The sequence below is a fragment of the Chionomys nivalis genome, chromosome 4 (assembly GCF_950005125.1).
Source record: "Chionomys nivalis chromosome 4, mChiNiv1.1, whole genome shotgun sequence".
In the NCBI taxonomy this organism is placed as follows: domain Eukaryota; kingdom Metazoa; phylum Chordata; class Mammalia; order Rodentia; family Cricetidae; genus Chionomys; species Chionomys nivalis.
The window spans coordinates 64,565,147-64,579,426 of record NC_080089.1 but is presented as its reverse complement, the minus strand read 5'-3'; the positions used below and the strand labels follow the sequence as shown (position 1 = coordinate 64,579,426).

The 14,280-nt window shown below is 38.3% G+C and overlaps 1 protein-coding gene across 1 annotated transcript in view; it reads right to left on the bottom strand.

Annotated features, from left to right (window-relative positions):
• The window catches only part of Clpx (caseinolytic mitochondrial matrix peptidase chaperone subunit X), a 40,874-nt gene that overhangs the window by 10,848 nt on the left and 15,746 nt on the right, over nt 1–14,280 (bottom strand). The window contains exons 4-8 of the mRNA XM_057768901.1: nt 9,889–10,043; nt 8,154–8,313; nt 6,664–6,705; nt 1,381–1,557; nt 753–917 (exon numbers count right to left, since the gene is read on the bottom strand). Coding sequence (XP_057624884.1) covers nt 753–917; nt 1,381–1,557; nt 6,664–6,705; nt 8,154–8,313; nt 9,889–10,043 — 699 coding nt within the window. The remainder of the gene's footprint in view (nt 1–752; nt 918–1,380; nt 1,558–6,663; nt 6,706–8,153; nt 8,314–9,888; nt 10,044–14,280) is intronic.

Here is a 14,280-nt window from a genome sequence, read left to right as displayed (position 1 = left end):
GCAAAGGCTTGAATACACTACTACCTTTCTCATTCACCTTCTCATGCAACGATTACGGGATTCTATAGCATATAATTAGAGAATGATAAGCAAAATGCTAGTCTGTTATCTATATAACTAATAATGAATTCAATTACTTTTTCCTTGGGAAGATAAGATGAAGCATGTAGGTATGAGTCATTTACCAGAACTAATAAATCTTCAGTCTATTCTTCCCTACCTTTATCCTGAAATACACATTTATTTATTTAGTGTGGAGATGTATGTGCGTATGTGTATGGGAACACATGTATCATAGCACGTGTGGTGGTTCTCTCCTTCCACTATGTGGGGTTGAGGATTGAACTCAGGTCATCAGGCTTGCTGGCAAGTGCTACTGTCTGCTGAGCCATCTCAATGACCTGTTTGTCACCTATAGCGTTGTCTTAGAGCAACTGTTCTCAACCTTCCTGATGCTGCAACCCTGTAACACAGTTCTTCATGTTGTGGTTACTCCACAACATGAGGAGTAAGAATAAGAAAGCTGATGGGAATATTAATACCTGAAAGGATAATAACAGCCTGATTTCACCCTACAAGCTATCTTTGCAGCCATAAGACAAAGTAGACAAGTATACGAGAAAGTGTAATATCGGGTACTTTAAAATAACTAGAAATATTAGATAGCCCTTGATTCAAAATGAGAATTATACTACTCCTTAATATTAAACTGCATTCCAAAGACTCTTCGATAAGCTACACTCACAACATACCTTGTTGTGCTTTCTCTACATTGTAATTGGCATCTTGGAGCAATTTGGCGATCACAGATTCAATATCTTCACCTACATATCCAGCCTGAGTCAAAGTCGTGCAGTCACAGATAGCAAAAGGAACATCAAGGCATTTAGCTAAAGTTTGTGCCAGCAGGGTTTTACCTACAAACAAAAATAGTAACTAAAACATACACTGTCTTACAATTGTTCTACAAAAATAAGCCTAAGTATGTAATGAAACTTGAAACATTAACTCTTATATCTGTTCTCTAATATATTCAGATCTTATTAATTTTAATGTTCCAATTTAGAGATTGATATAATTAATATATTAATTAAAGAGTTAGGAATTAGACCAAAGGGTCACACCAATATCTCCAAGTCAGTTTTAGGTCTAAACAGTGAACACTAACGATGCAGCCAAAACAATCTAAGATTTTGTTTTGTGAGACAGGTTCTCATACTGCACACCAAGCTGGCCTCACACTTGTGGCAATCCTCTAGCATCAGCCTCTCAAGTGCTCTGCTTATAGGCAGGCCTAAGAGGCAGAATTCACTATAGTTACCAGGTATCACTCTGTATTTTTAACAAATGAGTAATAAAGTTTCCAAAAGTGTTATTTACCTGACCCAGTTGGTCCAAGCAGCAAAATATTACTTTTTTCAAGTTTTATGTCATCATGAGAAGAGTCCAATACTTCGCCTCCTCGTTTTTCCTGAGGCATTTGCTGGTTAACCTGCTGCTGCATAGACGCTCCTAGGGCGTTGCCATGTGGGCTGATTCCAGCAATCTGAAGCAACTCTGGGCAGAAACAAAGGGATTACTAGAGCTGCATCTGAATTAACTTGGAAAGTGTTCCATATAATCCTACATCCAAAAACAAGCCACTTTTTAAGAAACAACTCAAATAGTTCAGCCCTGCTTTACCTAAGAGAACTTCAGACTGACTAGTGACAAATGTTACATACATGATTACAATCAAGGAGCTTCAGAAGGAACTGGAAGACAATGCTCATCCTTACTTACAATGATGTGTAAACATGATTTTCAGAGACAATGCAACAGAACAGTGCTACAGCTGCCAGCCTTCCTTTGCTGCTAAAGAGCTGCATAATCTTACACAAATTAGTTTCTGATTCTGTTTTCTATCTATAAAACACCATTATTATCTGTCCTATTAACATCAAACACATATTTGGATGTTATGAGGATACAGCATAATTGATTTCAAAAGTAAGATCTATCTGTCTGTCTTTCTTATTTTCTGTAAAAATGAAAATCTAGACTATAAAGAAAATCAAAAACAGTAAGACCAGTATGGGAGAAAGTTGGCAGATCATTTGTGATTTCAGAGGAAGTAGGAAGTACATAGTGAGTTCCAGGAAGTAGGAAGTACATAGTGAGTTCCAGGAAGTAGGAAGTACATAGTGAGTTCCAGGCCAGAGTTACACGGGGAGAGAAGAAAGAACAAAGAAGAAAGGAGAAGGAAGAGGAAGAACAGGGAATTAGAAAACTTGGTTCCTAAACTCAGCTTGGCTCCAAGCCTCTTGCTTATGCAATCATGGAAAGTTGCCTAACTTCCCTAGACATGCTTCCACTGTGACACAGACCTTTTCTAGTCTCATCTTCCTACAAAAATGTTTCTTTTAGTATAACAGGAAACCAAGTGTGGTAAATCTCAGTATCAATAACCTTATCTGAATAACTGACTTTTCTGGGAATCAACAGGATCTTTCTGGGCCTTCAAAAGACTAAATATTTTACTACATAAGATGATACCACTGGGTATTAGTTTACAAAATGAATGTTTATTATTCTCTTAACTAGGAGAAAAAAAACCCAGATTCTTTAAAGATTATTTACCTCAGTAAATAACCAAATTTTGCCAGTTCTCATTACTTGTTTCTGTGACTGTGATACTTGCTTATAATTTTGGATTTTAAGCTATTTTCTAAGTTATGTGTATGAATGTTTCCCCTGCGTATATGTGTACTATGTGCATGCCTCTGTCCTTGAGGTCAAAAAGAAGGCACTGCATTCCCTGGAACTGGGGTTACAGATGATTGTGAGCTGCCATGTGCGTGCTGGGAACTGAACTCAGGTCCTCTGCAAAAGCATCAAGTGTTCTAAATCACTAAGCCATCTCTTCAGCCCCATGGGTTTATTTTTAAGTTGCTTCTAAGATATGAGTTAAGAATCTTAGTGCTGTCTAGTGACCATTTTTAACAAGTCAATAGGTAGAATAATAGTTCAGCAGTCATATCAATTATTTTTGTCCTATTCTATCAACCATCACCTTGAAAAATATCATCATGCTTAAGACAAAAGGTTATTCTAGTCCTTAAGATTATTAGTGCAAGCCAAGCAGGGGTGGTGTACACCTTTTATCCCAGCACTTGGGAGGCAGAGACAGGCAGATCTCTGTGAGTTAGAAGCTAGCCTGGTCTACAAAGTATTCCAGGACAGGCTCCAAAGCTGCAGAGAATCCTGTCTTGGAAAAACAAAACAAAACTAACCCCCTCCCAAAAAAAAAAAATATTAGTGCAATATATACAAAACTTGAATTGCAAAATCTGAGAGTTAGTAATTCACAATATTATTTTCACATTAGGCAAGAAGAAAGCATACTCTTTCATTTGAGTTTAGCTATTATTGGTAAAATTTTCTTTTTAGTTTCTAGAAAATCCACTTAGGAACTGTGGTGATTAAAAAAAAAAAGGGCTTAACTTTGATTTAGCTCTGCCCAATGGAGAAAAATGACTTAAGTAATTTCTTAAAAATCACAAGACATAAATAGTGGGGGGGGAGGGTAGGAGAAGGTTCAGCAGAGAAAAGCACCACGACCTGAATAACAAGGGCATCCTTGAGTTCGATCTCTGGAACTCATGCAAAATCTATACCTTTACTGAGAGATGCACGGCTGGCCTGGAATACACAGGGCAGCAGCGGAAACAAGAAAGCTGCTGCTTCAACAGAGTGAATCTTCTGGAAGTTGTCCTCTGATCTCCATACGTGCTATGTTGGTCCACACACACAATAAAATAAACAAATGACTAATTTAATTGATAAAGATAATGTCTATTATTCTAGGAGTATGTGCCCTAGATTATACTTTGCGGTGAGTCTTCTTTTAGTTAGTCCTCCATTCATGCTGTGTAAGTTGTTCTCCACAATGAGAGCTATGAGCAAAGAGGTTAGTGTGATGGTCTGTGGCATGGAGATCAACAGTTGTGTGTGTGTCAATGTGTAAATAGCTTGTATTTGTGTCCTCCAGTTTTCTCATCTATAAAATACAAGTAAAAATGAAAGTTTATCCCTTGCATGTTTGGAAAAGATTAACTGATCATAAACAAAACAGCACAGTGTCTGTAAGATAAACATTATTATTACAGAAGCACTTGCTCTTATTAATGCTATTTTCCAATAGTTTAATTATTCATACAAAGACTAGACATATAGCTCAGTGGCAAAGCACTTGTTTAGTGTGTATGAGGCCCCAGGTTCAATCTTTAGTATCTGTTGGGGAATATTATTTTTAGGTGTGACTTTTGTTTACACTGCATCTTTTTTTTGTTTGTTTGTTGTTGTTGTTTTGAAACAAGGTTTCTTTTTAGCTTTGGTGCCTGTCCTGGAACTACCTCTTGTAGATCAGGCTGGCCTCGAACTCACAGAGATCCACCTGCCTCTGCCTCCTGAGTGCTGGGATCAAAGGCGTGCTCCACCACCACCCGGTTTACACTGCATTTTTTAACTCTGTATTTGCTTAACTATGTGAAGCTGTGTTACTGTGTCTGTCTAAAAAACTTGACAGTCCTAATAAAGAGATGAACAGTAAATAGTGAGGTAGGAAGAAGATAGGCGGTACTGGCAGACAGAAATAGAAGGAGAATCAGCAGCAACAAGAGACTGAGGAGAGAACACTAGGGGCCAGCCACCCAGCTACAAAGCAAGCCATGCAAAAGAAGTATGGCATACAAAAATAGAGAAAGATAAAAGCCCAGAGGGAAAAGGTAGATGGGATAATTTAAGATAAGACAAGCTGGTCAGAAACAAGTCAAGCTAAGGCTGGTCATTCATAATTAAGAATAAGTCTCTATGTGTGATTTATTTGGGAGTTAGGTGGTGGGTCCCTTCAAATGAATTAAAAGAATAAAACATCTCACAATAATTACCACTAGGAAAAAATTATTCATACAGTATAAATTCAAGCTAAGGACTGTATCTGGCACTTGATGATTTAAGAAACAATATTATAGCCGGTCAGTGGTGTTGCACACCTTTTTTTTTTTTTTTTTTTTTTTTTTTTTTTTTTTTGGTTTTTCGAGACAGGGTTTCTCTGTGGTTTTGGAACCTGTCCTGGAACTAGCTCCTGTAGACCAGGCTGGTCTCGAACTCACAGAGATCCACCTGTCTCTGCCTCCCGAATGCACACCTTTAATCCCAGCACTCTGGAGGCAGAGGCAGGAGGATCTCTAAGTCTGAGGTCAGTCTGGTCTACAGAGTAAGTCCTGGGATTACAAGCATGTGCCATCATACTTTGTTTAGATCTTACATTCTTATATACAATCTAATTATAGTGCACCAACTGTATTTCTTTTATTATTTTTTTCAATTTTCACGTTACGGGTGTTTTGCCTGCATGTTGTCTGTGTACCACTTGCCTGTTTAGTGTCTGTGGAAGCTAAAAAGGTCATTGGATCCCCTGGAAATGGAGTCACAAATAGCTGTGAGCTGCCATTAGATAGCAGCACTGCCCTAAACCACTGAGCCATCTTTCCAACCCTACTATCTGTATGTCTTAATTTTATTCTATCATTCATTGTATATCAATCAGTATTTCCACAAATTTAAATTAACTTGGTCAAGGCACGGTAGCACATCTGTAACTTCAACACTCTACAATTCCATTCTTGACTACACAACTAAATCCTGCATCAAGCACACACAAGCACTCATTCACAGGAGACAGTATCATTTTCTCTTAAAAATTTTTAAATTTAGCTGGACAATGGTGGCACACGCCTTTAATCCCAGCACTCAGATGGCTCAGTAGTTAAGAGTACATACATACTTCTCTTGGAAAGGCCCTGTGTTTGGTTCCTAGCACCCACAATGGGCAGTTCACAACCACCTGGAATTCTAGCTCCAGGATCTAACACCTCTGGCTTTGATGGATTCTTGCAATGTTGTGGAATATTACTTTAACTGGGAAAAGATGTGTTACATTTGTTTATGCTGAGGAATATTACTTTAACTGTGTAAGGATATATTATATTTGTTTATTTTGCATTTGTTTAATGATGTAAAGATGTGTGTTTAATTATGAAAAGACGTGTTGCACTTGTTTTACCTTGGCTGCCTACGGCACATGACTAGTCTAGTAAAAAGCTGAACGGCCAATAGCTAGGCAGATAAAGGATAAGTCAGGCTGGTGGGCAGAGAGAATAAATAGGCTGGAGAGGAAGAATGAGAGAAGAAAGGAGGGAATGAGGGAGATGCCCAGGGCCAGCCAGGCAGTCACCAACCAGACAGACATGAGAAGCAATGAAAGTAAGAAGAAAGGTAAAAGGCCCCAAGGCAAAAGTAGATATAGAGAAACAGGTTAAGTTAAAATACCTAGCCCGAAATGAGCCTAAGCAAGGTCCAGCATTTGTAACTAGTAAGTCTCCATGTTGTGATTTGGGAATTGGTTGTCCAAATTGGTACAATCTGCTCTCATCTGTACTTACCCACATACAGAAACATACAAGTGAACAAAAGAAAAAAAAGAAAACAAAAAAAGAGAGAAAATACAAGTGTATACAAAAATAAAATAAACCTTTAAATACATCGCTACTGAGATGCTTCACCAAGGCAAATCTCAGAAAGAATAAAGAGTACAGACAGGACCTGAGGGAGGTGACTTACTTGTAAATCTGTACTCATCCTCCCGTCTTCTTATTTCTAACTCTAAGAAAGGAGATAAAAAGGGCAACATGAAGCGTTATATATTTGTTGAGCTTGGGGCAGTCAAAACTGAATGTCTGCTTCCTGCCTTCTTCCAAATTCATTTACAGGATGTATTCGCTGTTTTCACCTTTTCACAAACAATTTCTATGCAACATCCTTTCTATTTTAAACAAAACAAAACCAAGCTTAATGATGGTTTCCCAGTTACTAATAGGCACAAAAGTAGGATTTAAAAATTATTATCTACTTTAAGAGAATAATAATTTAAGTATCATGAGAGTTGAAGTTCTTCATACTATAAATGTTAAATCTTTTGCTCTTCCAGCACCTCACACAATTTAGATATTAATTAAATCACTGGAAAAAATCAGAAAACAGTTGTTGTATGACTAGACTGCACTCTTTGGACCTTATAAAAATGAAAGTCCTAAGTCCACTGCAGGCATGACTACTGCTTTCTAAAAAAAAAAAAAAAAGGTCAACTCATATTACCACATAACTATTTTGCAATAAGCTCACTAGGTGAACAGTGTCTTCATTAAGTCAGTTATATATTTAGTCCCTACTAAAAAGCACTTAGCAGAAATGCGCCGGGCAGTAGTGGTACAGGCCTTTATTCCCAATACTCAGGGAGGCAGAGGCAGGCAGATGTTTGTGCTTCGAGGCCAGCCTGGTCTACAAAGTGAATCCCAGCCCAGCCAGAGTATGCAAAAAAAACCCTATTATGAAAAAACCGAAAAACAAAAACAAAAACAACCCATCAACCCCCCTGCAAAAAAAACAAAAACCTAAATATCACAGTAGATGAGATTCATAGTACGATGACACATGTTAGAATCTCAGCTAAATACGAATTACACCGAGAATCACTTAGAAATTTGCCCTCTACCTCACATTCTATAGCTGGGGTCCAAGGAAGAGAGTGCGATGCTGCATTAACTTTTCATCTCTGTGAAGCTCAGACTTAGGCAAATGAAATCCTGTATCTTGAACCCAAAAAAAGAAAAACTAGAGTTGTCTAGAGCATTGCAGTGCTCTGTCCAAGGTATCTCAAGAATTCAAGACAATCAATCTCTACTCCAACAGTCTTGCTGGTTTTTGTGGTGCTGGCAATCAAAGGCAGAGGCCTATGAGCACCAGGCAGGTACTCCACACCCGAGCTTCTCACACATCTCCTAAATACACCCTCAAGAAACACATTTTACTTTGTGACTCCAAGTTTTAAGAAACAATACTTACCTGAACTAAAAGTTAATGTATTCTGGTATTTCTTATTCTCACCTACTTAAAAAAAAAATTAATGCCACTAGAAACCCACCAAAATGATTTCATTATATAAGGAATAATTTAATATGTTGTACTACTGTAAATGAATTTCAGATAAAAGAGTTACAAATAAAGATTAAGCACAGTAATCTATATTTTGGTCAATTACCAAAAACACTGACCTCTAGGTGTTAATGATGTCTGCTTCTCAACCTCTGCTTGCTGTCTCAGATTAGCTGGAATATTATTATATATTCTCTTATAATGATTATACACGGCAACTGAAAGTACTTTCTTAGCAAACGACTGGCCAACAACATACTTGTCGAGGTAGTTATAAATCTGAAAAATGATTAGGTATGAACAATTCACTGTGAGCCATCATAAAAACAAACACATTACAGAACTACATACTAAACAAATTTGCTTAGAATTTCAAATTTGAAGAAGATTCCCATTAAAAATGAAGTGGCTGGGGCTGGAGAGATGGCTCAGTGGTTAAGAGTGCTTGCTGCTCTTGCAGAGGATTGGAGTTTTGTTCCCAACCCCCAATCAGGCAGCTTGTAACCACCTCCAAGGAATCCGACACCCTCTTCTGATCTCAAAAGGCACACACACATGCACACACACATAAATATCCCTACACAATTTTTTTTTAAAAAAGTAATCTTGAAAAAAGATATTCATTTACCTGGATAGCAACTTAAAAGCTTTGTTCTTTCCTTTTTGTGGGGGAGAGAAGTCCTGGGAATCAAACCCAGGGAGATTTGGATGTGGCCTTATATGTTCTACCACTGAGACACACAACTCAGTTTTGTCAATAAAAATTAAAGTTCTGGTTCATACTTCCTATTACCAACTGTTTGGAACCAGACATCAATCTCCTCAGTTTTTAGTGAAGAAGGGACTGTTGAATTGTACGTCTGAAATCCTATTATGTGGTAGGTAGAGGAAGGAGAATCTTAAATTCAAGGACAGACTGAGTGGCACAGTAACACCTTATCTCTAATAACCACATGCATGCACGTACATATGCAAACACAAGCATACACACAACCTATTAATATTGATGAACTCCTGAAAAGTTAAATCACTATTTCTAGAACTTTGACTCAGATTTATAAAATCTACCAATTAGTAAACAGATAAAACTATTACATTATTTTTGTGTGACCATTACTTTAGCCTTAAATTAAGTTTTCAGATCCTACTCACTCCTTTCAAGTTATATCTCTGCATTACTAAATTTGCCATAATATATATGGAAACAAACATACATGAATGCCCTAAACATAGCAGAATACAACGAGGCAGAGAGTGAGGAGTAGTGCTAATTGTGCAGACCATGGAAAGATGGCTAGAACATAGAACACAGGGCCAAGAAGTAAGAGCTCCTGGGTTCTCAAAAAGTACACACCATGTATTCAAAGGAACCAGTGAACACTCTGTCATATTTCACAGGGCCAAATCAGTGTCTGAAATTTCTAGAAAGCATTCATACCATCAAAACTATAGTAACACATGTAAGGCAGCCCTGAAAGTGAACGTCTGAGCTACACACACACACACACACACACACACACAATGAGCTCATGTATGTGCACATTTACATACACACACAAGCTAAATAAAAAATTAAAAAACTCATAGAGCTAGGCACAGTATATATGGCCATAATACTAGCACTTTAAGGTGAAGACTACAGGATCAGAAGCTCATCTTCAACTACATAGGGAGTTCAAGGTTAATCTGGGCTACATGGAATATGGGTCTCAAAACAAAAACAACCAAAAAAGGTTAAAAAAACCTTATAAACTTATTTAGATAGTGTTGGGATTTAACATAAACAGAAGAGTGAAGCAATAGAATATCTTCAGGATAAAGACATTGTCTCTAAGATTGGGAAAAGCTGTCTACCTTTTTGGGCGGCGGAGGTGGCTTCTGCTGGAATGCCAACTTCACGGCCTCAGCTGCCGACTCTGGTTCTTTAACTATGCTTTTCTTTGAGTCTGCTTCTGACAGCACAACGAAAAAGTGATGACATTTTTCACACTTGACGAACCGGGTGGAAGCTGAAAGTGGAAGGTCAAAAGAGAAAATACAGTTCATCTTAAAATCTTGCTGAATGTGTGGCTCCGTGAACACAGCCTTGGCTGGTTGGCATTTTGTCCAATGGGTGTGGCAGCATGTGGCTGCAATCTCAGCACAAGAAGTTGAGCAGGACCGAAAATTCAAGGTCGTACTGAGCACACAGCCAAAGTCCAGCTTAAGCTAGAAAGTAAGGCCCTTACCAAAACAAAATCAACAACAAAACTGGGCAAGCAAGATGGTTAATAGGTTAAGTTTGCACTTCTAAGCCTAAATCCAATTGTTAAAACCCACATGGTAAGAAGGAACCGACTGTCAAAGACATGCTATGGTCTCTAGACATGCACACACATAAAAAAAAAATGTATTAAATACAAACTATTTTATTGATTTCCACTAGGTTCTTTTCCTGATCTAATATTCATTAAGAAAGCTGGTTGCAATTCAACTATTCATTTACTAGAGATAATTTTTTTTTTTTTTTTTTTTTTTGGATTTTTTGAGACAGGGTTTCTCCACAGCTTTTTGGTTCCTGTCCTGGAACTAGCTCTTGTAGACCAGGCTGGCCTTGAACTCACAGAGATCCACCTGCCTCTGCCTCCTGAGTGCTGGGATTAAAGGCATGCGCCACCACGGCCAGGCTTAGAGATAATTTTTAAAACTAGTCTGATTAGAGATAATTTTAAAACTAGTTTGATCACATGGACTATTTACTGAAAGACTTGAATAAACTGTGACAAGAGTCTAAGCAGATTTTCTCTATTTTTTTTAATGAAAAATTTCAATACTTCAGTTCAGATAAAACAATTTTAACCACTGAAAATATAAGAGATACATTTTTCCCCCTCAGACAGGATTTCTGTGTAGCCCTGGCTGTCCTAGAATTTCTTCTGTTGATCAGGCTGGCCTTGAACTCAGAGAAGCCCCCCCTACCTCCTGAATGCTGGGACTAAAGGTGTGAGCTATCACCCGACCGACAAGAAGATACACTCTTTAGCTATCTTGCACATATGAACATCTCTAAAATTTTCACTTAGTAAATGTATAAACTTGCCGGGTATGGTGGTGTGGTGGCGCTCGCCTTTAATCCCAGCACTCAGGAGGCAGAAACAAACAGATCTCTGTGAGTCCAAAGCCAGCTTGGTCTATAATAGCGAGTTCCAGGACAGGCAAGACTGTTACATAGAGAAACCTAGTCTTGGGAGAAAAAAAATAAAATAAACTCATGTCTTCTTTATTTTTAACTCTACGAATTCCTATTTTTCTGATTATGTCATTAAGAAACAAAATAAATGTCAGTCATTTAAGTCAACACAACTTTTAAATGCAAAACAAAAGCAGATAAAAGGATTAAAATTAAAAGTCTAAAACATCGGTATGGTCTTCAATCCCAGTCCCAGGAAACTCTAAAAGCAGTATGAAACATCCTATATAAACATAGAAAATAATATAGAACTGGTATTTCTGGGTAGTATATGACTATAGACTGTTTCTACTAGGTAGAAATACAGGAAAGATATTAAAAGAAAACAAAAGAAAAAAATTGGTGGGAACCTCTCTCCTTTCAAAAAAAATTTATAAACAAGTACATATAGATTACCAGAAAAAAATGGGACCTAAACATCCACAAAATAAATTTTTTTTTTTTTTTTTTTTTTTGGTTTTTCGAGACAGGGTTTCTCTGTGGTTTGGGAGCCTGTCCTGGAACTAGCTCTTGTAGAGCAGGCTGGTCTCGAACTCACAGAGATCCGCCTGCCTCTGCCTCCTGAGTGCTGGGATTAAAGGCGTGCGCCACCACCACCCGGCTCCACAAAATAAATTTAAAAATGTTTAATTCTACATCTTAAAAATAAATTCCAGCGGTGGTGGCACTTGTCTTTAATCCCAGCTCTCAGAAGGCAGATCTCTGAATTTGAGACCAGTCTGGTCCACAGAGTGAGTTCCAGGGATATACAAAGAAACACTATCTCAAAAAACCCAAAAGCAAATAAATAAATCCCAGTTAATTTGTGTGTGCGCGCGCATGCAACACGCGCGTGTGTGCACTGTGCACACCCATGTGCACACACAGGCAATGCATAGAGACGGGAGCAGGGGGAACAGAAGAGGGTGTCAGATCCTCTGGTGCTAGAGTTCCAGGTGGTTATAAGTCACTGAATGTAGGAGCAGGAATCTGAACTTGGATCTTCTGGAAGTGTAGCAAACTTTCTTAACCATTTGTGTTTCCATTTTGAAACACAAAGCCAATTAGGAATACACGCTGGGGGAAAGTAGAAGTAGGCTAACCCAAACTAAATATGTATGAAAAACTTACAGAAGCCCACTACTTTGTAAGCTCATTTTTAAAATGTAATTTTAGAGCTAGAGAATGGCTCAGTGACTAAGAATGCTTACTGCTTTTCCAAATGGCCTGAGTCCACCCCTAGTAGCCACATGGCAGTTCAGCAGTCTATAACACCATTTTCAGGGGATCTAACTCTCTTCGGGTTTCTTGGGCTCCCGTGCACAAGTGTTACATATAAGCCCAAAATACATACATAAATTTTTAACTTAATCTTAAATATAAATTTTAAAAGTTTAAACAGATACCCTGAAGGGTGAACAATGAACATTCTAATGCTAGGTGGGGAAATCTTCTTTATGAGTCAGTCAGGGAGAGCCCAGATCCCCCCGCAAAACAAACCAGGCCACTGCCATTACTCTTGGTTAATCACGAAAACTAGAGGGTACAACCATAATGCCAAGAACATAGCACTTGGTTACGGGACATAGAGAAATCAAGCTGGAACTGACCTGAAAACTTCCTCTGTACTAGTTGGCTTTCACAGTACCAGAAGGTGCTATGCAGGCCACTGGGGCAATTACGTTGTGGAAATTCTGCATGCTACAAAACTGACATCTCAGTAAGTTGTACCCACTAGTGCAACAGTGGCTCAAAGGTAATGATAATAACTAACCTCTTCTGACTTGGATTTGAAGCCTGTTCCAGAGGAAGGAACTCTTGGCTGGCCAAAAAAAAACCCATGACTTCAGAGGTCAAAGGTCCTAGGCGGGGAAATTTACTATTTTGTTTTGACAAAAGGCCATGATGTCAAACAGGATTCTAAACATTTGATACACAGATTACTGTTTTCCTAACCTTCACCAGGGAAGCTCTTCCTTATGGTGGTCAGCAGTTAATGCCAAGTCTGATAGATTGATCAAAGTGCTACAAGTAAATGACTATTAAGTGTTCAACCATAAATGAGACACCTTATCAATCCCCTTTGGCCACCCAAACAAGGAGTGGGGAAGGGGCGGAAGGAATGTTAAGAGCTAGAGGATGGGGAACTGTGTTGTGAAATAGGGCCTGTTCTTTTTTTTTTTTTTTTTTTGGTTTTTCGAGGCAGGGTTTCTCTGTGGTTTTGGAGCCTGTCCTGGAACTAGCTCTTGTAGCCCAGGCTGGCCTCAAATTCACAGAGATCCGCCTGCCTCTGCCAGCCTGGTCTACAAGAGATAGTTCCAGGACAGCCACAGAAAAACTGTCTCAAAAAAAAAAAAAAGAAATATATGGAAAAATTTTTAATTAAGGGGGAAAAGATATTCTAGGAGCTGGAGAGATGGCTCAGTGGTCAAGGGAATGTACTAATCTTAGAGAGAACCAGAGCTTGTTCACAGTACCCACCTCAAGAGGGTAACAATCACTTGTAACTCCAGCCCCAGGGGGATCCAATGCCTCTGACCTCTGTGGGTACTTGTACTCATGCAAATAGTCACACAGAGATACACACACATCATCATCAAAATAAATCTTTATTGATTGATTTTTTAAAAAAGATGGCTCAATGTATTGCCTATTCTTCTAGTGGACACAGGTTCAATTTCCCAGCACCCCCATATTTGTTCACAACTGTCTGTAACTCCTTAGTTTTGGGGAACCAACACCATCTTTGGGCCTCTGTGGGGACTGCACATGTGTAATGTACAGACATACATGCAGGCAAAATATCCATACAAATAAAATCATTTTTAAAAACTACTCTCAAAAATGATTCCTTAAAAAACAAAACAAACCTTAAAAAATATTCTATTAAAACAACAACAAACCTTTGTTTTGTTCTAGGAACAAACTAAGAAAGGATTGACTCCATACTTTGTATTTACCAACACCTATAAATGTTTAAAGAAATATCAAGTCATCAAATCCACAACTAACACAAGTTCAAATATGTAATCACCATT